The 27,885-nt window shown below is 38.5% G+C and overlaps 1 protein-coding gene and 1 long non-coding RNA gene across 4 annotated transcripts in view; both read right to left on the bottom strand.

Moving 5' to 3' along the window:
* The window catches only part of LOC139973074 (uncharacterized), a 53,810-nt gene that overhangs the window by 20,224 nt on the left and 5,701 nt on the right, over window positions 1-27,885 (bottom strand). For all 3 annotated transcript variants that reach the window (XR_011795137.1, XR_011795136.1, XM_071979449.1), the window contains exons 4-24: window positions 27,101-27,293; window positions 25,576-26,325; window positions 23,839-24,165; window positions 23,298-23,380; window positions 21,591-21,780; window positions 20,535-20,620; window positions 19,103-19,301; window positions 17,551-18,285; window positions 16,804-17,121; window positions 15,867-15,955; window positions 14,432-14,515; window positions 13,173-13,280; window positions 11,985-12,135; window positions 10,921-11,205; window positions 8,996-9,613; window positions 8,023-8,652; window positions 6,871-7,500; window positions 5,715-6,344; window positions 4,564-5,193; window positions 3,265-3,894; window positions 2,618-2,923 (exon numbers count right to left, since the gene is read on the bottom strand). Coding sequence is in view for 1 of the 3 variants with exons in the window: in XM_071979449.1 (XP_071835550.1) it covers window positions 2,618-2,923; window positions 3,265-3,894; window positions 4,564-5,193; window positions 5,715-6,344; window positions 6,871-7,500; window positions 8,023-8,652; window positions 8,996-9,613; window positions 10,921-11,205; window positions 11,985-12,135; window positions 13,173-13,280; window positions 14,432-14,515; window positions 15,867-15,955; window positions 16,804-17,121; window positions 17,551-18,285; window positions 19,103-19,301; window positions 20,535-20,620; window positions 21,591-21,780; window positions 23,298-23,380; window positions 23,839-24,165; window positions 25,576-26,325; window positions 27,101-27,293 (7,672 nt within the window). In the remaining 2 variants the exon portion in view is untranslated. The remainder of the gene's footprint in view (window positions 1-2,617; window positions 2,924-3,264; window positions 3,895-4,563; window positions 5,194-5,714; window positions 6,345-6,870; window positions 7,501-8,022; window positions 8,653-8,995; window positions 9,614-10,920; window positions 11,206-11,984; window positions 12,136-13,172; window positions 13,281-14,431; window positions 14,516-15,866; window positions 15,956-16,803; window positions 17,122-17,550; window positions 18,286-19,102; window positions 19,302-20,534; window positions 20,621-21,590; window positions 21,781-23,297; window positions 23,381-23,838; window positions 24,166-25,575; window positions 26,326-27,100; window positions 27,294-27,885) is intronic.
* LOC139974114 (uncharacterized) lies at window positions 287-2,468 on the bottom strand. Its single transcript, XR_011795400.1, has 2 exons — window positions 2,250-2,468; window positions 287-1,072 (listed from the first exon to the last, which is right to left on the bottom strand). It is a non-coding gene; the product is annotated as an uncharacterized lncRNA (long non-coding RNA).

The raw sequence follows: 27,885 nt of genomic DNA, 5'->3' as shown, positions 1-27,885 counted from the left end.
GGTATTGACTGTGATGTTTGTATTGACTGTACACTAATGTCTATTTACAGATGGTAGCAAGCTGTATGTGTATTTTCTGGGATCAATGGTGGTGTCTAACACTTCTGTTACACCGCATTCGAAACTAGGTCAGATAACCGGCATGAGACGTTTCTTTGTGCGGGAGTCTTCACACCCTTTAAGGAGAAGTATTTATATCCCATTAATAGAGAAAGAATTATGTTTCAATTGGTAGCATGCAACTTAAAATTTTGCAAACATTAGATACAATCAAACAATAACAAGGTTCATTTACAAGGTAATCTACTGCCCTTTATTTCACATTAGTCTGTCACATCAGAAGGTCACAGCTTTCAATAATTATACAAACAAATTCCCTTGATGGGTGCTTCGTTAGATTCCTGCAATTTTCAAGTTTATCAATGTAATAAGTTCTGAATGTGGCAATGTGGAGAAGCTTTGGGATAATCTGTGGATAAGACTGCCAGACTATCAACAAGATTCCACATCCATGCAACTCCAACTGCTTCCTTCACCTCCTTGCAGATGTACCACATGTCCAAAAAAAAGTCAGCATTGGTTAATGTAATTAAAATCTGGCTTCCTCCTGAGCTGGCAAATACACATGAATTGTCAAGTACAGAGGTCAGTGTGAAACCAATGAAAGATCTTCTCAGCTTTCAAGAAAACAAAGACTTGAAGCCAAATTGACAGAGGCCACACTGATACCATTCCACTCTCATAAGATGAAGGTATCACACACACTTCATTTTGCTTATGCGATGCAGTGCCTGGTAGACTGTGAGGGTCACCCAATGGATATTTTAACAACTGCCTGGTTTATAGAGCTCTGCAACAGATAATTCATCCTGATGTCTAGTCGTCATCCTGTCATGGCCTTGAGCAAGTTGAACCCACTTCAACACAAAGCATCTATTGAATTCTTGTCTAGGTACTGTCAAATCCACATCACCATCATTGCTGGTTCCAGCTACGCTGACCATGATAAAAGAGTACAATGAGGGTTTTTTAATTCACCCAACAGAGCTTGCATTCCAGTACCTTTGGGCAGCTGAAAAGATATTCAGAAATTGTTATATATGAGAGTGTTTGTATGCATGCATATGTGTGATTTTCTTGCTTTACAGAACAGCTCCATTTTGATAAGCTATGTAACGTGGAAACCTGCCAATCATATGTTTGAAATAGGACAGGCTGAAACGATTCTTAAATGAAAAGCTTAACGACTTCTAGCATTTTTATACACCACTGTTCAGGTAAGGCCAGTAAGGGCAGTATGAAGAATAAGTAACAATTAATAATTATCATTATGGCCATTTGCTGTCTGCATAATAACAAACTGAATGATGTCATCAGCCCTGTCCTCAGTTGACAACACTGACAAGTAGGCACACTATGTCAGTGTGATCCATGAAACCTAGGACATGACCGTATAGTATATATGTTAATGGAAAATACATAAGCTACAACATACACCAGTATTCAGTTGTTGCAGGTTTTTTTTTTTCTCGACAGACCCATTCAATCTGTTGCACCTACTATAGCCTAGTACTACATTCCTGAGAAATTAACACCACAATATCAGTCTTAGGTTTGCCCACAGACTCCCAACTATTGCTAACTCCTACACTCAAGTATATAGTTTAGTTTAGAAGAAAAAAAGACCAGGAGAGACATTCAAGTCCCCATTAAGGACCCTAAGGCTATATGAGAGGAATAAAACCGAGGACATCAAATGTCATACCCAATTACAATGCTTAATGTACTCATCCAAAGTATTCTTAAACCCATTCACACTACTTGCAATTCAACCTTCTCAGGCAAACCATTCCATCCATTCACAACCATTGTATAAGTTGTATTAGACTTTAGAGAAAAAGTTATGCCGAATATTAATCCTACTATGTAACTTCTGGAGTTTAATACAATGACCTCTGGTACAACTACATTTTGGCAACCCTGAAAAGATCAGTGAAGCATAAATTGTCATTTTATGTGTAGGCCTACTTTATTTAATTGAAGGATCTATTAATGCAGGCCTGATGCTATAGTTGTGCGTCTGTAATCTAGCCTAGCCAGGACTGTGATGTGTGCTTTTCGTTTGTACTATGACTATGAGGCGTAAAATAAAACAAGTGTAATGACAGGTTTTCAGCTAGTTTTCTATGCATTTCAGGTGTGAAGATAAACGTAAATGTCATTAACTAACGCATACTCTAATTCATTACCTGATATCCATTTTGTTCCTCGTATGCCTGTCAAAATCTGACATTCTGAGTCGCTTCGTTTGTTCGCAACGAGCACAGTGTGCAAAGCTGCTATATATTGTGTGTGGTGTTTTTCGTGTTTCGCGCAACTGGTAACGACAACTGGACCTATTTTGATGCCCATGGTTTGCGTGTGACGTCACAAATCGCCAGTTGGCCAAACTCTCTCTATATACGGCTCTGATTACCAGATGCTCTAGACACGGTAGAGCAAGAGTGCAGTTGAGTGAGTAAAGTGAAATTAAATTGCAAAATACAAATCCAACGATACATTTGATGAACAGTGTTTTCCAACCATGTAGAATCAGACCATATGTGATATATATTACCTCCAAGTATGACCACATTTTGCTGCATAGATTCCTGGTTAACCAAACAGATATATGTTCCATCATTCTCACTCGGCCAGATATCTACCACAAGTTCATAGGTGGCGTACGTTGTCATGATGCCAAGACTACTGTTTGAAGTGACGTATGCGGTAGACTCCAGTAGACGGACAGCAACGGCAGAACCGGATGGCATGAATTGCCACAGGATATCATAGACGGTATCACCATCAGCTGTGCAGGTGATCGTTGCCGGACCACCTCGGACCACATCACTCATAGTTACGCTCACACTCCCAGTAAATTCTGTGGAAAGAAAATATGTGATGATGCATCGACTATTTATGGCTAAAGTTCACAGCTAGAAGTTAATAATCTACTAGATAATGTTCTGGAGGGGGGTAGAGGAGAGGGGAAAAAGGAAGGTGGACAAGGGAGGAGGTAGAAGGAAGGAGGATAGAGAGAGGTGAGGAAAAATGGGTTAAAGAAGAGAGAGGGGTAACAGGGACAGGTATACAGGGGAAGATGAGTAAGGCAGTGAGGTGGTACGGAGGGGGAATATTAACAGTTTGGATATCAAACTATTGCCACCTATCAAATGAAGAGATGCAGTATAGTTTCATCTCCATGACAATGATTTTACTTACCATAGTTAATATTATGCAGCAGAGAAGCCTCTCCCCCACCATTAGTGTACCCTTTACATGTGTAACTTGAATCATCCATTGTATAATTAAAGGAGTAGATGGAAAGAAAAGATGTCACAGGAGAGGAACAGCAATCACTGGTGACTTCATACTTCAAATCCGAAGAGTTTGAGAAGATTTCTTGAGTGGACGGTAGAATCCAGGACACGTTTAACCACTGACCATCGAAGATGAAATCACAGGTTAGTACAAAAGTGTTAGATGCTGGAAGATAGTAACTGGTATTTCCAGATACGCTGATGTTTCCAACAATGTAACTTCCAGATAGAGAGATACTATCGATAGCTGAACCGTTATTCACTACGATGGAATAAACACCATCGTGGTTGGGGTCAAAGTTTGTCATGGTTACTGTTGCTATGCCACCGCTGCCAATAACAGTAGCCGGGTCACTGATGTTGATATTTCCAGTCTCTGTTAGAGTGTTTCCAATACCACCACTGTTGTCTTCTGCGTAGTACCATTGTAAGTGAAAGACATCGTCTCCTAGGATAGTAGCCGTTACCACTACTGTATCGCCATACAGGATGTTAGTAGGTGAAGAATTCATAGTGATGGTGCCTGAGAAGGCTGTTAGTAAAGAGTAAAGGATGACATCCATATCAATAGAAGTAAACAAGGAAAACATTAAATCACTTCTGGCTGGGACAATCCCTGTATATCATGAATGATGAGTAAGATGGTACAGAGGGGGAAGGTAATATTTACAGATGGCATATCAAACTATGGTCACCAACAGGGATGTGCCCAGGATTTCCTGAGTGCCGGGTATACTGATCGCCATCCTTGGGGAGGGGTCTAAGAAAGAGGGGGTGTCCCCCTCCCCTTTCAGAAGTTTTTTTGATTTTTGAAGGTGCTCAGATGCCAAATGCTGGCACTTGTGTAGCTATTTGGTGAAATATATTACGTACCTGGTGAAAGTTATTAGTTTGTTTCAAAGAGATTTAACAATGGACCGATTGAGAGCCGTAAGTAATGATTCTCGCATGCGTAACTAATGCATTATTAGTCTGTATGATTTTGGAATAGGCTAGGCCCAACTTATGTTGAAAATATTGTTAGGAATGTCGGGATTTTAGATAAAAATAGTGCTGGGCGGGATTCACGATTTTAAAGACAGTGCTGGGCGACAATTTTTAGTGCTGGGCGGGGCCGCCCAGTGCCGCCCAGCGCGGGCACATCCCTGCACCTATCAAATGAAGAGATGCAGTATAGTTTCATCTCCATGACAACACTTACCATAGTTAATATTATGCAGCAGAGAAGCCTCTCCCCCACCATTAGTGTACCCTTTACATGTGTAACTTGAATCATCCATTGTATAATTAAAGGAGTAGATGGAAAGAAAAGATGTCACAGGAGAGGAACAGCAATCACTGGTGACTTCATATTTCATATCCGAAGAGTTTGAGAAGATTTCTTGAGTGGACGGTAGAATCCAAGACACGTTTAACCACTGACCATCGAAGATGAAATCACAGGTTAGTACAAAAGTGTTAGATGCTGGAAGATAGTAACTGGTATTTCCAGATACGCTGATGTTTCCAGCAATGTAACTTCCAGATAGAGAGATACTATCGATAGCTGAACCGTTATTCACTACGATGGAATAAACACCATCGTGGCTGGGGTCAAAGTTTGTCATGGTTACTGTTGCTATGCCACCATTGCCAATAACAGTAGCCGGGTCACTGATGTCTATATTTCCAGTCTCTGTTAGAGTGTTTCCAATACCACCACTGTTGTCTTCTGTGTAGTACCATTGTAAGTGAAAGACATCGTCTCCTAGGATAGTAGCCGTCACCACTACTGTATCGCCATACAGGATGTTAGTAGGTGAAGAATTCATAGTGATGGTGCCTGAGAAGGCTGTTAGTAAAGAGTAAAGGATAACATCTGTATCAATAGGAGTAAACAAGGAAAACATTAAATCACATGAAAGATGAGTAAGGCAGTTAGGTGGTTTGGAGGGGGAAGGTAATATTTACAGTTGAGATATAAAACTATGGCCACCTATCAAATGAAGAGATGCCCATGACGCGAGTTAGTCCATTAACCATAGGTTGCATTTTTCAGCTCTGTTGACCTCAACTTACTGAAACTTTATCTCTCCTGCAAATAGACTGGTGAGTTTAGAAGAGTGGATTTGTTCACACCTTGCCATGTCTGCCTTGATCTGATAGTGACTTGGCTACTAGCTGTGTGATGAGTTGCATAATAGATGAATAGGCAGCTCAACTAAGGTGCGAAAAGATGGGACTGACCACTCAGCTAACCAACTGGAAAAACCTGCCGTTCAGTACAAACAGCGGGTTTTTGGATGCAACCTATAGCTAATGGACACTTTCGTGGTATGTGCAGTACAGTTTCATCTCCATGACAACACTTACCATAGTTAATATTATGCAGCAGAGAAGCCTCTCCCCCACCATTAGTGTACCCTTTACATGTGTAACTTGAATCATCCATTGTATAATTAAAGGAGTAGATGGAAAGAAAAGATGTCACCGGAGAGGAACAGCAATCACTGGTGATTTCATACTTCAAATCCGAAGAGTTTGAGAAGATTTCTTGAGTGGACGGTAGAATCCAAGACACGTTTAACCACTGACCATCGAAGATGAAATCACAGGTTAGTACAAAAGTGTTAGATGCTGGAAGATAGTAACTGGTATTTCCAGATACGCTGATGTTTCCAACAATGTAACTTCCAGATAGAGAGATACTATCCATAGCTGAACCGTTATTCACTACGATGGAATAAACACCATCGTGGTTGGGGTCAAAGTTTGTCATGGTTACTGTTGCTATGCCACCGTTGCCAATAACAGTAGCCAGGTCACTGATGTCGATATTTCCAGTCTCTGTTAGAGTGTTTCCAATACCACCACTGTTGTCTTCTGCGTAGTACCATTGTAAGTGAAAGACATCGTCTCCTAGGATAGTAGCCGTCACCACTACTGTATTGCCATACAGGATGTTAGTAGGTGAAGAATTCATAGTGATGGTGCCTGAGAAGGCTGTTAGTAAAGAGTAAAGGATAAAATCCACATCAATAGAATTAAACAAGGAAAACATTAAATCACATGAAAGATGAGTAAGGCAGTTAGGTGGTTCGGAGGGGGAAGGTAATATTTACAGTTGAGATATAAAACTATTGCCACCTATCAAATGAAGAGATGCCCATGAGGAGAGTTAGTCCATTAACCATACAGTAGGTTGCATTTTTCAGCTCTGTTGACCTCAATTTACTGAAACTTTATCTCTCCTGCAAATAGACTGGTGAGTTTAGAAGAGTTGATTTGTTCACACCTTGCCATGTCTGCCTTGATCTGATAGTGATTTGGCTACTAGCTGTGTGATGAGTTGCATAATAGATGAATAGGCAGCTCAACTAAGGTGCAACAAGATGGGACTGACCACTCAGCTAACCAACTGGAAAAACCTGCCGTTCAGTACAAACGGCGGGTTTTTGGATGCAACCTATAGCTAATGGACACTTTCGTGGTATGTGCAGTACAGTTTCATCTCCATGACAACACTTACCATAGTTAATATTATGCAGCAGAGAAGCCTCTCCCCCACCATTAGTGTACCCTTTACATGTGTAACTTGAATCATCCATTGTATAATTAAAGGAGTAGATGGAAAGAAAAGATGTCACAGGAGAGGAACAGCAATCACTGGTGACTTCATACTTCAAATCCGAAGAGTTTGAGAAGATTTCTTGAGTGGACGGTAGAATCCAAGACACATTTAACCACTGACCATCGAAGATGAAATCACAGGTTAGTACAAAAGTGTTAGATGCTGGAAGATAGTTACTGGTATTTCCAGATATGCTGATGTTTCCAGCAATGTAACTTCCAGATAGAGAGATACTATCCATAGCTGAACCGTTATTCACTACGATGGAATAAACACCATCGTGGCTGGGGTCAAAGTTTGTCATGGTTACTGTTGCTATGCCACCGCTGCCAATAACAGTAGCCAGGTCACTGATGTCGATATTTCCAGTCTCTGTTAGAGTGTTTCCAATACCACCACTGTTGTCTTCTGCGTAGTACCATTGTAAGTGAAAGACATCGTCTCCTAGGATAGTAGCCGTCACCACTACTGTATCGCCATACAGGATGTTAGTAGGTGAAGAATTCATAGTGATGGTGCCTGAGAAGGCTGTTAGTAGAGAGTAAAGGATGACATCCATATCAATAGAAGTAAACAAGGAAAACATTAAATCACATGAAAGATGAGTAAGGCAGTTAGGTGGTTTGGAGGGGGAAGATAATATTTACAGTTGAGATATAAAACTATGGCCACCTATCAAATGAAGAGATGCCCATGACGCGAGTTAGTCCATTAACCATAGGTTGCATTTTTCAGCTCTGTTGACCTCAACTTACTGAAACTTTATCTCTCCTGCAAATAGACTGGTGAGTTTAGAAGAGTGGATTTGTTCACACCTTGCCATGTCTGCCTTGATCTGATAGTGATTTGGCTACTAGCTGTGTGATGAGTTGCATAATAGATGAATAGGCAGCACAACTAAGGTGCGAAAAGATGGGACTGATCACTCAGCTAACCAAACTGGAAAAACCTGCCGTTCAGTACAAACAGCGGGTTTTTGGATGCAACCTATAGCTAATGGACACTTTCGTGGTATGTGCAGTATAGTATCATCTCCATGACAACACTTACCATAGTTAATATTATGCAGCAGAGAAGCCTCTCCCCCACCATTAGTGTACCCTTTACATGTGTAACTTGAATCATCCATTGTATAATTAAAGGAGTAGATGGAAAGAAAAGATGTCACAGGAGAGGAACAGCAATCACTGGTGACTTCATATTTCATATCCGAAGAGTTTGAGAAGATTTCTTGAGTGGACGGTAGAATCCAAGACACGTTTAACCACTGACCATCAAAGATAAAATCACAGGTTAATACAAAAGTGTTAGATGCTGGAAGATAGTAACTGGTATTTCCAGATACGCTGATGTTCCCAACAATGTAACTTCCAGATAGAGAGATACTATCCATAGCTGAACCGTTATTCACTACGATGGAATAAACACCATCGTGGCTGGGGTCAAAGTTTGTCATGGTTACTGTTGCTATGCCACCGTTGCCAATAACAGTAGCCGGGTCACTGATGTCGATATTTCCAGTCTCTGTTAGAGTGTTTCCAATACCACCACTGTTGTCTTCTGCGTAGTACCATTGTAAGTGAAAGACATCGTCTCCTAGGATAGTAGCCGTCACCACTACTGTATCGCCATACAGGATGTTAGTAGGTGAAGAATTCATAGTGATGGTGCCTGAGAAGGCTGTTAGTAAAGAGTAAAGGATAAAATCTGTATCAATAGAAGTAAACAAGGAAAACATTAAATCACTTCTAACTTCTAACCCTTCCAAGAAACTACATGATAATGGGATTCAAAGACTCCAGGGCCAGAACCCCCCCCCCCCCCCTTTATAAAATCTTGGACTCACCCCTGGACAAGGACGCACAAAATGAAGCCATAGATCTCACATTTGTGCAAACGTCAGATGTGATACACATTACTGTATATCATTGGGTACATGTACATATCCTGCATGCTGAAATACTTGTCTTCAATTTTGGCAGGAATTGTTCTTTTCCTTTAGCCTTTATTTCTGTCTACTTACCATAATTAATTTCAAACTGATAGTCTGCTTCACCACTACCACTGGTATATCCTTTACACGTATAAAAGCCATCATCCGTGGAGAAATTGAAGGACTTGATGACCAGCAGTGACTCTGCCTCAATGTTGGTAAACTGGTATTTGGAATCTGACTGGTTTCCATAGGTTTCCATCGTGTCAGGCAGAATCCAAGATGTGTTCAAGAAATCTCCGTCGTAGACAAAGTCGCAGGACAAGACGAAAGAGTTTGATCCGGAATCGTAATAGGAGTCGTTGGCCGTCACTGTGATGTTGCCCTGCAGGACGTAGGCTGCCAGACTTAACGAGTCCGAACCAGTGCCGTTATTAGCAGAGCAGATGTAGGTACCGTCATGAGTCGCTGGGTCAAACGAGGTAATGGACAGACTAGCTGTTCCACCGATTGGTATTATGAGGGCAGGGTCACTGAGACTTCTTCCGTCTAGGCCATCGGATACCGGTTCAGGGAGACGTGAACCCCGAGGGATGAAATACCAGTCAAGGTTGTAAAGGTCATCACCGCTGGTGTCGCACGATAACATTACCATTGTACCTGACACTGCACTTGTAGGACCACTTAAAGTAACGGTACCAGAAAAACCTAAATGCAAAAGAAAAGAAAGTATACAACAATTTGATATAGACCGTTCTTTAACAGGGCAGGTAAGGTTAATAAGACAACAGCCTAACAAAACAAAAAAACAGGTTAAAAGACCTGCAAAAAAGCAAAACAGTTAAAAACCAGGATGGGTTAAAAAAAAAAAAACAGAAAACAACATAAACATGTAGCTATTGATTGCTAGCTGGAAGTAAGACTACTGACAATACCTAGAGCGTCCGTGTGATTTTGACACACTATAAATGTCACTGATTAACCACAAACTATGCGTCTATATCACTAGTTCATCAGGTCATAAGGTCAATCATAAGGTCCCCGGTTTGAGTTACTCCAAGATTAATGTATGACGTCTAGTTACAGAGTTGTTGACAATTGACAATTCATAATCATGGACGTTAAATATGAATGTAAGAGACTGACTTCGGTCAGCTTACGGCTTTGATAAGCCAATGAGGCTTCTTCGAAAGCTCCTGCTTGCAGGAGGACCCAAAATACATACATATATAGTGCACTATGTAGTATAGATTTCAAAATAATGAAAACATTTTATGTTTATACAAAAAACAAATTTTTTTTTTAATCCAAATCATTTTAAATTGCAAGTTAAGTCTCTCACACATCAGCCACACTACTCTTCACCTTGGAATATAAACTGAGGATATAATAATCCGAAGGAGATTAACCAGTCACGTCCTGATTGTATTTCTGATCCCTGCATGTTCTCAAACTTGTTAAAGAATTTGAAAATGCAATTTAAAGACTTTTTATTTTCAATTCCAAAGAACCATTCCCCAATTGAATGACATGACAGCATCTCCTTACCCTTCCTTGGTGTGCAACAATTATAACGCATATTATGTGTAAAAACTGTGAACATTGGCCAGCAATCCCCTGACTGGGATATCAAACACACTAAGGATACATGATAAGACATAATCTTACAAAATCACTAGTACTTGGTAATAATCTGGATGTTATTCTCATGCAGCAAACTTAATTATTATTGTCATCTTTAATGAGGGTAGTCCTGCTCAGTGCAGAAGTACTGCTTTCCAGAGGAGCCCTCAACTTCCAGAGGAGCCCTCAAACTTTCAACTATTGGCCACTAGCTGTCTTGAATCCTGTACATACATGCTGAGCTTGCATCCAACTGTGTCATACAAGTTTCCTGTAAGGACAGAACCTTTAAAGTGAACAGTACTAGGATCCTTCAGAAGCCTAACAATGGTGACAACTTTTCTAATCTAGTTTCTGAATATAAAATACAGCATGAGTTAAAAAGTACTCACCATATTCAGGCTGGATACTGTTGGACAAAGTGATTCCTGCATACGTTGAATTGCATGTAATGGTAAAGTTATCATCTCCAGGTTCAAACTCTCCGATGATTAAAGAACTCTGGTAAGTGGTCACGCCCTCTAAATCATTTTCAGTAATGCGCTGAGACTCTGGAACATCTCCCGAATATTCCCACACGACGGGTACGGATGGAAAACTGGCGGTCTGACAGAGGGCGGTATAGGAGTTACTCATGTAGTCATATCCACCGGTCAGATTGAGCTCATGTGGTAAGGCTATGGAAATCACAAAAGCAAAGTTATGCCATGATAAGGAAGAACGGTACTGAGTCAACTTTATCTGAAGGATATGTTACAAATGGTACATTTATACTCACTGTGACTTTACTATTATCTATAATTGCCCCCCAAAAAAGAAGAAAAAACTCATATGTTTTGTTTATCCCAATCTATTATAATTTATCCAAATCTCTTATAATTGTAAATGTCTCTCAACAACCACCCCCATCCCACCCCCCAGAAAATAATTAAGAAAAAAAAAGCAAAGAAAAAAAAAAAAAAAAAGAAGAAGGAATTGTCGTTAAAGCTATTTAAAATTATTTAGTTATAATAAAAATTTTAATAAAAATAATAATATTAATTATTATAATAATATGTAACATATTAATATTTGTGTATGCTTGTATATATATACATATATTTGAATGTATATATATTTAGGTATGAATGTACATATATGTGTATATCTATGTATTTATGTATGTGTACTGGTATTTATATGTTCACATATATATTTATAAGAGAAGCGAGGGGGGAAAATACTCAGTTCGGAAACATTTTTCTCATTTTGTAAATAGTTCCTTTGTAACATTGAGCTGACATAACATTGTAGTAATCAGAATTGTAAATAATGTAAAAATTGTAATTGTAATAATAATTTAAACATGTGTGTACCATATGTTATGATACTTTTGAATAAATGAAAAAAGAAAAAAGAAAAAAAAGAAGAAAAAAAAAAAAAAAAAGCTATTTAAAACCATTCGTGATATTTTTACCTCCAATCTGACAACCACTGAGTTCAATCCTCAAGTGTGTTGATGTCGTAAATGTTGCCGGATGAATCTGAAGTTTACTGGTGTCTTGAGGAGTAGAAAATGCAAACCAAAATGTTGTGGCAGCATCTTCAATACCAACCAGGTTCAATACCTAGAGGAGAAGAGTATGTGCATTTACAAGTCATTTATATTCATACCAAGTTTTCAAGTGATTGTTAAATTAATTTTGATATCTGTTTCAGTTTTTGTTAAGGAGACCACTCCCCAAATATTTGCAACTATTTTGAGCACTAGTTATTTTGACAGTCAGGTGATAGGCTACATGCAGAGTGTGCTGTCATAAGAGTTCTAGCTGATTCCATGAAACTTGTCAAGCTGTCGCTGTGAGTTTTAATAGCAAGGCAGTTAGTACCATGAGTGGACCGTATACAAGCTTGTTCCTTAGTTATTGAAGAATAGATCATTTGAAACTTATGTCCAAAGTTTCAAGCAAAACAAACTGTATTACTCAACTCAACTTTTGTTTTTTTACAACATGGTTTAACATGGTATAACATGGTTTAACATGGTATAACATGGTTTATGTTCAGCAGAACTGTGCAAAGGGAACATTGAATAAGTCAGTCACCCAGCAAGTATCCCCCAGCATGTTTGCATATACTGGTGAGCTTTTTCACACAATCAACTGTGTTACTTTGATTTCAGATCAAACACACATTAAGATATATATGACAAACTCCCTCGGTTGAATGCTGGAAAGTCCCTATTGCACTCAGTTGATTGACTCTCTCACGTAATGTACGTAATGCACCTAATCTGAAGATTCTAAAGATCTGAAAATTTTAGACAAAAGCAATGGACGAATCCTCGTAATGCTCCATAAAGATTTGTATACCATAAAGTAAAATTTCATTGTTACATATAAAGCCATTTGCAAATGCAATACAAAATTTGATAGACATGGGGGGGGGAAGACTTTTGCTTTATTTGTTTAATCTAGGCATATTTGGCACACTTGTTATCAGGAGAACTGACAATTTGCGGCAAGATACATTTAATGTTGAATAGTTATTCAGTAACCGTAGCTAATAATGACATATTTTATCAATCTAGGTGGTATGGATCACCAATGCTGGTGTGACATGATAATGGAATCAGATTTAAAAGAATATATGAATATTGACTGACCTCAAATAATTGCCAAGTTGAAGTAGCATCCATGTAGTTAACTGTCACTGATGCATCGTAACTACTACCTGATGGAGATTGATGCACCTGCAGAGCTATGCCAACGATCTAAAAAAGATGGAAATATTTCAATTTGTACAAAATTGTAGAGAGAATAAACGATAAACTGCTTGAATTACTCTCTATAAGATGGGTTATTAAGGGGTTAATCAATGGTCTAGCGTGCGTTACTCACAGGATTAATGCACGATCGGGGGATAATGCAAGCAATGCACGAGGGCGGAGCCCGAGTGCATCCAACGATAGCATTAACACCGGAGTGCATTAATGATGTGAGTAACGCACGCTAGACCGTTGATTAAGCCCGTTCATTCATACACTAACCATTTGTGTGGGGGAAAAATCATAAAACAAAACATTGTTGGTTACATATAACCAAATATTTATCAAAGTGATGCCCCGTAATTTTACCGTGCGTTACTCACAGGATTAACCACGGTCAGCTGACCTGAATGGACCAATAGGATTTAGGAATCTTTACTAAGTATGAATGAACATGTGTTAAGGTACAGAAATGCTTGTTTGGTTGCAGACCAACAACAGTAGAGTTCATATTTATCCCTCTTTTGGCTAGTAAAGTTCGGCCAAACCTAACAAATGTAGATGGCTTGCCGCTCTTAAACTGTTTTTTTTTTTAATTTCACCCTATAATAAACCCTTGTGGTTTGACTCTGCTTATGGATAGTCCAAACTTATGCAAGGCTGCACCATGACAGATTTTTAATATGTTCTGAGAGTATCATACATGTCTCTATATAAACCACCTAAAAAAGGAAATTATTTTAGTTTATCTTTACCCTAGTAAACCGAGTTAAAGGTTTTCGGTTTAATTGATAAAAGCCTTGCTGGTGATTAGTAATAGACGAAAGCCAAGTCCAGTTACTCAAAATAGGTGGCAATGGATAAGAGAAAAATTGTCGGAAAGTCAAAAATAGTGAATTTACATGAAAAACGTTACAGAAGTCACTATGCCCTCCTATGTGTTTGATTGACATAATGGTTCATCTACACCGCACAGTTTGTGTGGAAAAAGCCCTGGTCTCTAGCACAAAGTGATTTATTATCGGCATATACTACTGTAAAACATTCATTTTCTTTGTTTCATCAAACTACAATTGTTCCTTATCTACACATTAACAAGAAAACATGCATGTAAAATTACAAATAATTATATCGAAATATTCTATAAAGTGACTCACTGTATGCTTCACACCGAGATCTATAGTTAACATACGACTCCCATCAGCTTGAACCCAGTAATCGTTACCATCCAAGGCTGGCACCTGAAGGAAGAAAACAAGAGGTCGTAGGTCATATATATATCTTCTGAAATGTCACAAAATAATATCGGCATTCTCAAAGTTAAAATTCTCAGTCTTTGCGACTTACTTTCATTAAAGCTGCAGGTATACACCTATAGAGACTACATCGACTTGATATTTGAATTTATCAGTAAAAAGGGGGGTATTACATGGAATATGCTAGCATGTGTACAAAGAGCTATCTGTCTCAATTTTAAGAAAACTCCACTCAAGACAAGAGTGTTAGCTGGAGTGTTAGCTCAGTGGTTAACGCCGGTGCCTTTCAATCATAAGGTCCCTGGTTCGAGTCACTCCCAGATTAATGTATGTCGTCCAGTTACAGAGTTGTTGACAATTAACAATTCATAATCATGGATGTTAAATATGAATGTAAGAGACAAACTTCGGTCAGCTTGTGGCTTTGATAAGCCAATGAGGCTTCTTCGCGAGATACTGCTTGCAGGAGGATCTAATACACACATACATACATACATAACGTCTGGTCATGAAACGAAACAACTTGATCCACCTCTCAAACCCCAGTACTGTTACATTGAGACTATAACCATGTATTCAGGACGGTTTTATATACGTCAAGTGAAGTGTCACAAGTCTCTCGAAAGGGAATAGATACCACACTAGATCTTTGTTAAAGTTTCAGAGGCGACCTCTATGCCTAAAGGAGTAACTACTTTGTAAGAAAAGTTACCCAAGATAGAGTCTGAGCACAAAAAAAATCAAACAATTTGATCAACTATTAACATTTCAGGCCAACAACCAAGGATCTGTACTGAGCCATGACCTACCCACCAACCCCCTACAAGGGTTGTGGATTTTTGGTACTTTTTAAGAAAGGTCACCCAAGAAAGAACCTGGGCACAAAGAACCAAATGACTGATCAGCTTTCAACCCCAGTTCCCCTGCATCGAGACTGTGTGATCATCGTCTGGTGTGTATCACGATTCCCCAAGAAGAAGAAGAGATACTACACATGATCTTAGCCAAAGGCCGAGAAGTGTACAAGACTTTACAAAAACTACCTCTCCTCTTATTAGGAAAAGTTACCCAAGATAGAGGCTGGATATATATATATATATATATATATATATATATACAATATTCATATATATAAATATATATATATATAAATATATATATATATATATATATATATATATATATATATTATATATATATATTTATATATATATATATATATATATATATATATATATATATATATATATATATATATATATATATCAACCACAGTCCCCTTCAATACAATACAATAACTATCTGCTATGTCACCAGCTGACCAACAATATCTCACCGCTAATAGAGTACCATCTACTGAATCCTCAAATTGGACAGCTCTAAAGTTACCACTGTGAACTCCAAGAGGGTATTCACAGGCATCAGCTGGATAAAAACATAAAAAATATGAAAATGAAAGGAAAGTAATGAATAAATGTGCAATGGAAGTCAGTTGATCTTTTATAAATAGCAAAGTGTTTCCATTGGACGATATGGAGAAAACTCTAATTATGATCCAATCAAAATATAAATGATGATCATTATTTTTGGCTTGTTATACAATTGCCTCATTTGCATAGGATTAATATTTATATTCAGGGAGGTAAGACATTTATATCTACTGCACTTTCATGCTTCAATACACTTGCACTGACAGTATGAATATCCGGTTTTTCTATTAGATAAAGGTTTGGAACTGTTTATACTGTCAGTACAAATGCTTTGAAGCATCGTATGAGAGGACAGTATATATTGGTATTAGCATTAGGAAAATTTGTCCCAACTGTCTCCTGGGACTGATGACAGCCTTCAGTGCTAAAGATGATCATACTTTTTATTCAAAATTGAACTTTTAGTTAGAAGAAGAAGTTGGTTGTCATAATTCTTTGATGTTTATTAAGTATGAGCTGAAGTTGTCAAAATAAGGTGGTAGCTTGTGTACTTGACCATCAAAGGAAAGACATAAAGGTACTTGCAAAAAATCCTCTGTATGACATGACATGAATATGCAGAAGAGAAGAAATGGACACACCTGGGTGAAACTTGACTTACCTAATGAATATGCATCAGCTGTGAATAACTAATACTGTAACATCCAATGCTATAGAAGCTTAGTACAAAGCTCAATTTTTTAATTTTTTCAAGTTCTCATCATGATGTTTGCTATGGTTTTTGTGTCTAACAAGAGCCCTTTTTGTGCATGTAATGGAATTCGATATCACTTTAATACTTACGTATTTCGACCTGTATGGAATCAACATCATGCTGCACGTCATTCTTGGCTTTACAAATAATAGTCTTATTTGCATATACTGAATATGCATAATCAGCTATGAATAAATCTGAGATCTTCCAGCATCCTGCAGCAGGGTTGCTCTCTGTAATAACGACGCCTGAACTGATAACTTGAGGCGATCCTTCTTGGCTGATGTCATCGAACAGGAGCCACTCTAGGGTCGGGGCTGGAGTACCCCAGACCCGACACTGAATATTCAGATCAAAGTCAAGGTCATGCGTGGTTCTAGTAAGAGAGAATACACTCACGGTTCCATCTTTAGAGAAAAATACATACTTCGGTATTAATTAAAGGCAATCATCTCACAACTGAAAGCAGAAATGTTTGAGAGACCACAAGTATGCACTCCACACTAATTAAATATAAACGGACTAGGGAATTATAAACAATAGAGACTAGGGCAATGGAATGTTTCGTTAGAAAGGATAAGGGACTGGAAAATTATAAATAAAGTGACAAGAGCAAAGGAATGTTTGGCTAAAACAGGTCTGAAAAAAACAGGGAGTGTGACCTAAGGGTTTGTATTACATATAAGGGGCTGAGAAAGAGAAGATGAAAATTGGGGTAAAAGAGTTTGCCTATCTGGGCCTAAAATGATTGCAGACCTCAATAATTATATGATGTCACAAGAGAACACTGAAGAGTCAGAAAGTTAAAATAGTTTTACTTTCAAGATAAGACTAACCTGCATCCCCACAAGATGTAAAAGCAGTGATATGAGACTCCTGCAAAGCCGAGAAGTAGACTCTGAAATCACTGATGGCTGCATGACCATTCTCTAAGTAATCATCATTTCTACCTCCTAGAATCAAATTTCTGGGAGCATCGCTTCTCTCAATATTGTAAGTAGACGTCGAAAACGTCGTGATGTGTTCCTCAAACGTTCCATCGATATAATATTTGAATCCGTCTGGCGGGTCGATACTGATATGAATGTGTGTCCATACATTTAAGGGGAATTTAGAGTTAGATACTGTTGCCTGCCAGGTATGATATCTTGTTTTGACAGTTATGACATAGTTTCCATTGCCCGACAGCTGAGAGAACGTTAACCCTTTTCCTTCCTCCACGTGGCTTCCCGAGGATACAAAGTAGACATCCGATGCAGATGAGGCTGATAATGGCTTGAACCAAAATGAGAAGGTGGTTCCCTCCGTGCAGCGGCTCGCATCTGTGACGCAGTCGAGAGAATAGTATCCCAGGTCCAGATAGTTTGATCCATCCAGGACGACAGCGCAATGAGCGTTCACTGATGAATCTGCAGAGGTAAAACCAAGAGCGCTGCTAGAGGTACCATCGACGCTCGCATCGGGGTACGTCGCTAAGAATGATGTCAGAGACAGGCTTCCACAATCTGTTGGGTATTCTTCAGAAAGGGCTGAACGACCGCCAAGATCCCACTGATAAATGGGATACTTACCTGTTTTGATAAAAACAGAAGTAGATAGATTTAAAAGTCTAGAATGACTCTCTCTGTGGGTAGCAGCATATTCATATGAAATGCATTGGTAATTTTCATCATCAACACTAGCAGAGGTTTGTAACATTCAGCAAATGTTTTGATAAAAAGATTATTAATCTAATAGCACAGATACTTCATAATGTGTGTGACCATTTGAGGGAAGAGGTCACCGCTGACTCCTTTGCTAGCATCTGGATACAAGACAAGTGTTTCGATGACCAAGCATTGAGGTTCTTCAAAGCTGTAACTGACATTCAGAACATCCTATAAACACTCTTCTCAAGTTACCACTGTGTGTGGTAACAAGTTGGGACTACACCAGCTAATGTGACAGTGATATTGTGAGGACACTCTGTTTTAGATATAACTATGTGAAACCTGCAATAGCACTCAAGTTTTGTTGACAACATGTAACATGACTTCTAAAGATCACAATGCTATTTTCAGCTGTATCAGAGATAGCTACAATAGAGTTATTTTCAAAAGGGCTTTCCCATGATAGCATGACTTTTGACATGATAGCATGACCTTTGACATGATGGCATGACATGCTTGCTCTAATTCATTCTACTAACCTGAAATCTTGTAATAGCTTCCCATTATAAGAATAGATATGAAGTTTCACAGTTCCAAGAAATGCAATATTCAAAGAATCTATTTGTTATCAATCAACAAACTAAGAGCGCAGATAGTTTTGGAGATAAAGAACAATGGGACTACTTAAAGCAATTTGAATATTATGAAATTTCACATCAAATTTGTGATGACGTATTACCTGCGTAATAAGGACAGGCATATCGTACTTTAAAGTCAGAGCACGATGATGGGTTATCGCTATTCGTACACAAGAGCCCGTTCTTGTTACAAATGTATGGGTAAGTGAGTTGGTTATTGGCTGCATTGTACCAAAGGGTATCACCTGAAACAGTCCGACACTCAGCAAAGAGAGGGAATTCACACAAGTCCGAGTGGCCCTGCAAAGACAAAGAGATCCAATCGAGACACACAGTCAAGAGAGGCCACAAACATAGTTTGAAGAGCAAAGCCCACAGGCGTTATTATTCCTTGCCATGTTTTATGTGAGAAGATTTAATATAACAGTGCACACAAGCTTTTTTCCTTTTGTCCATAAAAATGCATTCTAAGGTTTGAGCCCTAAAGATGAGTTTCTCATTCCAGGAGAGATCAACACTTTTCCAAAATGGTCAAAATACCAATATGAGCTTAAGTCTAGAATGATTTTATCCCTGCTATGTATGAGGTAGGTATAATATAGCCATTCTGTTTCTTCCACATGTACAAATCTGACTGCTTAGGGTCATCAAATAATTGCTAATATTGATATTACGTCTAGTTAAAAAGGCACTTAAGTACTATGATAACATTTTTCAGTACACGTTAAGGGACAGCAAGTATGTTGTATTCTAACACAATGGTCTGCACAAGCACTATGTGGCATGACATAAATATGAGTCACAAAAACATTTTTGGGTGGGTGGCGGCAACATTTTCCCCAGAAATCAAAACATATATCTACAGTTTCAGCAGCTTGCCAACGGAGATGAATAAAAGTTATTTCCTTTTCAACATAAAGTCCTTTAGTCCAAGCCATTCTCCATGCATTCTGAACGTCGCCAGTGGCGGAGCGTCCATACAGTCAGGGGGGGCGGATACCCCCCTGAACGGACTCAAATGGACTGATGGCGCCCTTTTCAGCTTTTTACCACTTTAACTTATTCGCGATTATTGACTTTTTTATTGCACTCTCATCTACCTATTGACATTTGTCACATTTTGTTGGCGATGACACCTATTTATTCTTCGTTTATCTGCAAATTAGCAAGGCCCAGGAAGGGTCATTTCCGGCGATCTAGGGAGCATCTTTATTCAAAAAGATTTTGTACGCTCCGCGCCAACCTGTGGTGGCGCTCTGCTTAGATAGTGTCGAAAACGCCCCTACAGACCATTCTCGACCCCCCTGAGCAATACCCCTAGCTCCGCCACTGAACGTCCCCAATGAGAGGTAGAGGTCTGTTGGGTTGTGGTTCAGTTCTTACGGAAGATCCTGGTTTGTTGGGGCTAAAACATTTAGGGACCGCTGTTCTAATGATTAAAACTTGATAGCACAACTAGAAGTACATCTACCTGGGGTGGGGGGGAGGGCAGTATTAAATCTGAATAAGATTAAAACAAAATATGAATTTCACCTGTGATTTATGGTTGTCAAGTGTCTCTGACTCTTCTGATCCAGAAGGAGTGTCGTCATTGTACCAACTGGTCCATAAATAGTTCACTATCATCAGAATAAGAAACAAAAGAAACTTTTTTTTGGCTTTTTGCTGAAAAAAAACCTTTAATTAAGAAGTCATGTTAACAAGTTATTTTGTTGTTCACATTTATAAGGCTATTCCTCACTTTTCCAAGTAGAACTTTGCAAGACCTAGGAATATTTTATTATTTAAGTTTTCCTGTTTTCCAGACCACGTGGGAACCATGTACAGATAATACAGGAGTTTACACATGCAATAGTGAGACATGAAATTATTTATAATACCTAACATTATCGATGACTTTCAGGTTCACCTATTCTTCATGTTCAAATTCTTAAAAAAATATTCAAAAAGGATTAATTGAATTTGAGTCGTTGGTTAATAATACATTCATTTAACTATCTCATAAGTTATGAAGCTACCGCCGTAGTACCACTAAAAAAAATAACTTTCACGTCCTTGTATAAGAAGTGATTTTGTTCTGAGGAAGCCATAGGTCTCTCTGAAATTACCATAAAAACATAAAAAACATATTGTACATATTTCCATCTGAGTGCAACCAAGACTCATGAGTTTTTAACTGGACCAACAACTGATGTGTTAGCAAACACTGTTTGAGCTGTGCTATATATTAACCACAAGCCTGTAACATTCATGCCCACTTAATTAGATGAGGGATAAACTAAAATTTGTTGGAAACTGCATTTGTATTCTGTAGATCATTCTCTGAGCACAAGTGATGATTGGCGATAGCAAACAACAGTTAAACATCAACTATGGAGACTTTTCGATGAACATAAAATCCCACCATTTTGCATGTATATAATCCTTAACTCACTCTAATGAAATTGCTGTAATTAACTTTACCAATTTCGGACGTTAAATACGTGAAAAATGGGAAGAAAAGTCAGCTTTTTAGGGAATGTACTTCAGACATTCCTAAATTTAATATCCACCAGCTCTGATAGGTGTAAAGGATAATAAGAGACTCACCACCGCTGCATAGAAAGCGAATTTCATAATCGAGACATACACCTTCTGTCTGAGCGGAACCGATACAGTGGAGTCCCTCTGTGGTAGTGCAACTTTTGGAGAACACCTGCCCGGTGTCTGAATGGTTCACTTTGCTGTAAAGGGTACGGCATTCCACGTCGATTGGATCGGAGCAGACTTGAGGATAATTCTGAAAAGTTTGGTGACAACAGCTATACACAATGTCTAATTAAAAAGTAGGCATTCACTAGTCATTTATAGAGGCTTGCAGTTAATATCTTTATCATTAGTCATAAACATCTTTAGTCCAAAATTTAAAATTCAAATTAGGATAGGCCTCTAAAAGTATACCTGCTGTAACAAGTTTGTAGCAGTAGACTAACTGCATATTTGTTTTAAGCTCCTGTTCTCATCAGACCTTAACATCTCTCTTACAGTGTACATATTGGTGTTCTGTTCACCACACATACACATCTCTCCTACAGTGTAAATATTGGTGTTCTATCACCAAACCTACACATCTCTCCTATGGTGTGTCCATATTGGTGTTCTATTCACCAGACCTACATATCACTCCTACAGTGTATATTGGGGTTCTATTCACCAAACCTATACCCATCTCTCCTACAGTGTACATATTGGTGTTCTATTCACCAGACCTATACACATCTCTCCTACAGTGTACATATTGGTGTTCTATTCACCAAACCTAAACATCTCTCCTACTGTGTACATATTGCTGTTCTATTCACCATACCTACACATCTCTCCTACAGTGTACATATTGGTGTTCTATTCACCAGACCTACATATCACTCCTACAGTGTATATTGGGGTTCTATTCACCAGACCTATACACATCTCTCCTACAGTGTACATATTGCTGTTCTATTCACCATACCTACCCATCTCTTCTACAGTGTACATATTGCTGTTCTATTCACCAAACCTACACATCTCTCCTACAGTGTACATATCAGTGTTCTATTCACCAAACCTACACATCTCTCCTACAGTGTACATATTGCTGTTCTATTCACCAAACCTACACATCTCTCCTACAGTGTACATATCAGTGTTCTATTCACCAAGCCTACACATCTCTCCTACAGTGTACATATTGTTGTTCTATTCTCCATACCTACATATCACTCCTACAGTGTACATATTGCTGTTCTATTCACCAAACCTACACATCTCTCCTACAATGTATATTGCTGTTCTATTCACCAAATCTACCCATCTCTTCTACAGTGTACATATTGGTGTTCTATCCACCAATCCTACACATATCTCCTACAGTGTACATATTGGGATTCTGTTCACCAGACCTATACACATCTCTCCTACAGTGTACATATTGGTGTTCTATTCACCATACCTACATATCACTCCTACAGTGTACATATTGCTGTTCTATTCACCAAACCTACACATCTCTCCTACAATGTATATTGCTGTTCTATTCACCAAACCTACCCATCTCTTCTACAGTGTACATATTGGTGTTCTATCCACCAATCCTACACATATCTCCTACAGTGTACATATTGGGATTCTATTCACCAGACCTATACACATCTCTCCTACAGTGTACATATTGGTGTTCTATTCACCATACCTACATATCACTCCTACAGTGTACATATTGGTGTTCTATTCTCCATACCTACATATCACTCCTACATATTTGTCTGAAGGACTTACTGCCTGCACATTTCCTATTGTCTCCATGTCATCATTGTCATCTGGTTCATCCGAGCTCATCCACGGAGTCCACGTTGTCACCTCTGGCAAAAAAACAGTGTTACATTTCAAGGTAAGTTTGTGGTTGAATTTGGCAGCTTACTTCAAATGGTTAAGATGTAGGGGGTAGGAAGTTCAAATTGTATCTGACTGTATCTGATTGTATCTGATCAAATTGTATCTGATTGTATCTGATCTGTATAAGGCAATTCAACAAATATTTTATAATCAAGGAGGTGTTAAAGATGGAGAAACAATGCTCTCTCCAGATATAACCACTCCTCAATACCAACTCAAGTGAGAGTTTAAAGCAAATCCTTTTTATGTATGAAGGACAAAAAAAACGTCAGTCAACTTGGCAGTTGTTAGTACTGGAAGAGCCTTTGAGAATCACAGCTTTTAAGCAAACAAAAGGTTTTCCTTGTATATGGACAGATACACATGTATATAAAATGGAAACCATGAATATCTGATTAGGGGGGGGGTCTCAGATGCTGCATACCTGGGTCAAAGGTTAAACTAAACATCTGCGATGACGTTGCCATGGTGCTCGGATCATACCCTTCGCAAGAGTAAATGGTTTCAGTGAGAGGATGGTCGATAATGTGGAGTCTGCTGACCGACTGGTAACTATTTAATTCTGCAGTATATTCATAGATGCTTGGATCAGAGCTTGGATCTATTAGCGTAAAGGACAGTCCGTCCGATGATGTCGCCCAGCGGAAGGTGAGAGGATTACCATCAGATCCATGACCTTTGCACTCTAGCACGACCTGCTCATACTGCTGTTCACTTACACGTCCAATGTAGTAAACATGAACAAACGCACCTACACGGAGAAGAATACAATCGTACGAACAGTAAAATGTGAGAAATAGCTTTGACAGTACATGAATTATATTAACTGTACAATATGTATGTGAAATTATTGTGCAAAAGAAAAAATTATACAGTCATCCGAATAATGACAGGTAAATCTTTAGGTACACTGTAACTAAATACCCCCAAATAGGTACACTGTAAATAAATACCCCCAAATAGGTACACTGTAACTAAATACCCGCAAATAGGTACACTGTAACTAAATACCCCCAAATAGGTACACTGTAACTAAATACCCCCAAATAGATACACTGTAACTAAATACCCCCAAATAGGTACACTGTAACTAAATACCCCCAAATAGGTACACTGTAACTAAATACCCCCTAATAGGTACCACTGTAACTAAATACCCCCAAATAGGTACACTGAAACTAAATACCCCCAAATAGGTATGCTGTAACTAAATACCCCCAAATAGGTACACTGTAACTAAATACCCCCTACTGTAATAGGTACACTGAACTAAATACCCCCTAATAGGTACACTGTAACTAAATACCCCCAAATAGGTACGCTGTAACTAAATACCCCCAAATAGGTACACTGTAACTAAATACCACCAAATAGGTACACTGTTACCAAATACCTCCTAATAGGTACACTGTAACTAAATACCCCCTAATAGGTACACTGTAACTAAATACCCCCAAGTAGGTACACTGTAACTAAATACCCCCAAATAGGTACACTGTAACTAAATATATCAAAATAGGTACACTGTAACTAAATACCCCCAAATAGGTACACTGTAACTAAATACCCACAAATAGGTACACTGCAACGAAATACCCACAAATAGGTAAAATGATAAAGAATGGTATACAAATTGGTCGTTCCCTGATATTTTGCTATATTTTATTTTGGAAAACAAATTTTGCTGTTGGGACAACCGAAACGTAAGACCTGGCTGTCCGACGGACAACCAAAGAAAATCCTGAAACGTTTGCCCTGATCTTGCAGAATTTGTTTGTTGCTAATATATATTTGATAAGAACGACTACTGTCAGTTCCCCACAATGAATTTGAAAGCTTATTAAGATTTGATATCAAAGTAGCTGTGTTAAAAATTCTGGGTGTTATGTAACATGAATATTAAGATCTCTGTTAATAAATACAATTTAATTACTTTCCCACCCTTTTGAAAATCTACCATCAACTTTGATATTGGTACTTTTAACATGCATTATTAAACTTCCGTTGAGTCCATACCTAAAACATTTGACTATTTAACCTTAACTTATAAGTTTGTAGAAACAATTGTTAACTTTTTTTCACAATTTTTCTACCATCTTCTCATTTTGGTAATATTTTTTTCTTTGATAGACAATTGCTTTATTTCTGCAGTAACAACTACCTGTAGTTTGTCTTCGAAGTAGTTCTGTCACCTCGGATTGACCCATGTAGTAGAAATAAACCCTCATATCGCTCATGATAGCGTCTGTCGATGTAGAACTGCGGACATTGGCAATGGGTTGCTTGTTCCTGTTAAAGAAACGTAAGTCGTCGTAATGAACGGTTTCCTCTGGGAACAGTGGCTGCGGTGTTTTCGTCTCTATAAGAGTTCCATCGATGTAGAGATAAGTCGAACCGTCTGTTTCATCAAAGACACATGCCACATGGTACCAAGCGTTTAGCACCTCGGGAGCCTTTAAGGACATCTTCTTGTCATCTCCGTTATCTAGCGAGAATCTGGTTTCACATCTGATTTGAGAAGCAGTTATGAAGACGGTCATCCCTGTGTGATAGTCGTGAGTACCTCCAGTGGAAAAAAATCCAGCCCAGACATTTGACTGGGGGCCGGCATAGGCCCAAAACTCCACAGTTAATCCATGCGAACAGCACAAGGGCCGTGAGAAACATATTCCATCTAACAACGGCAGGAAGGTGAGGGCAGCGGATTGTCCGGGCCACATGGCGCAGGCATTGTCCGAATTGGGTGGACCTTCCTTCTGGTAATAATGTCTGTCATTAATGGAGGTACCGACAAGGGGGCCGATTTTATCATTTACGGTAACTCCCGTCCCATCACAAGAGACAGGGTCCATATCGTTCACGTCAGCTTTCCCACTTAAGTCCAAATCATACTCAGGTATTGGAAGTGCATCTTTAAAATATCAAAAAATAAAACAAAGCATTCAAAATATGGTTGAGATATTTATAAAAAAACACCTTTCAAACAATTATTTAACACCAACAAGATAGGCGAACGGAAAAACTTATGTTTTGATACGACAGATTTGGAAGTGAGTTTAACTTCAGGTACATTTAACTCACGTTTAATAATAAGGAATTTTCTGGTTGCTATTCCAGTTATTAATGAAGGCTTGGATAGGATAGGAGATGATATTCAGTTTTGTAGTAATCATTTTCTCTACAGTGTAAACAACATATTTACAGTTGGTAGTACAAGTTTACAAAAAACCATCCAGTATTATAACCCTCAAAACAACTATTAAGCGACCCTCGAAGAAATCTTTCACCAAAATTTACTACAAGGTTAAAAGCTCAGATAAACATTATGAATATGATATAAACATGAACTTTACATACAGTAAAAATAGACTCCCTTCAAAGTTGTGTCACTATATAGGAGCATTTAAGAATCATATTCTACTTTCCATTATAAACCTGTTACCAAACGATGCCTGTCATGATTTCATACCTAAATTATCTCTATCAGTCTAAAATGTGTCGTCGTAATGATGTAAAAGTAATATTTTCTACATCATTTTAAGGCCTCGATATATCCGTTAAAAGTGCAGTATTTTGGTTTTTGTCTTGGTACGAGGATAAAAATAAAGCCACCCATATCAAAGACACACTTTTCGCTCGAGCCTTGGTGTCGTGGTGTATGATATCATAGGTATATATATACTTACTTGAGTCACTGCACTTGAACCGTATCTCATAATCGTAGCATTGCCCGCCACCCTGATCTGTATCTCTACAAAGAAATCCAGAGTTTGCTTGACAGGTGACTGTCTGTCCTGTCATTGAGTGATCGATCTTGGAGTATTTTGTTCGGCATTCTATGTCCGTAGGCTGGCCACTGCACATGTTTTCTATATTGTACTGATGAGAGAAGTATTGAGAGCATCAAAGAAATGTTGTCCTTCATTCATATTAAATATCACGCGCAACTGACCCGACCAGCGGACACAATTTTTTACAGAGAGTATATAAACAAGCAAAGCACGACACTGACCCATTGTGAAGACTAAAAGAATTGATGTTCTAAGTATGCATTCATTTTTCAATGACCCCAAAGGGCCCAAACAGAAATTGACCATATTGATTGTGTGCATGCAGACACAAGATACATTAAAAGTAATTATTTAGTTTACAAACTAATTCATCATCTAAAGAATTGAGAATCAATCGAAAGCAAAATATGTGAACTTTAAATTTGTGTGACAGTTTCTGTCCTTCTTGCACTGAGAATACCCTGGATGCTAGCTGAATTGGTTACCATTGCACAGATGTGTAGTGAGTCAGTACCTACTGAAATCTAGCATTTATGTATTTAAATGCTGCATATGTGCTGACACTCACCTTAATACATTTGTACTTGTTCTCCAGCATTGTTGTAATCCAGGTATAAGATACTTGTGCAAGATTCAATCCCACACTTGTACTGAGTGTCTTGTAGATTTTATTCATAACA

The sequence above is a fragment of the Apostichopus japonicus genome, chromosome 9, assembly GCF_037975245.1.
Source record: "Apostichopus japonicus isolate 1M-3 chromosome 9, ASM3797524v1, whole genome shotgun sequence".
Lineage (NCBI taxonomy): Eukaryota > Metazoa > Echinodermata > Holothuroidea > Aspidochirotida > Stichopodidae > Apostichopus > Apostichopus japonicus.
This window is presented reverse-complemented; position numbering and strand designations above follow the sequence as displayed.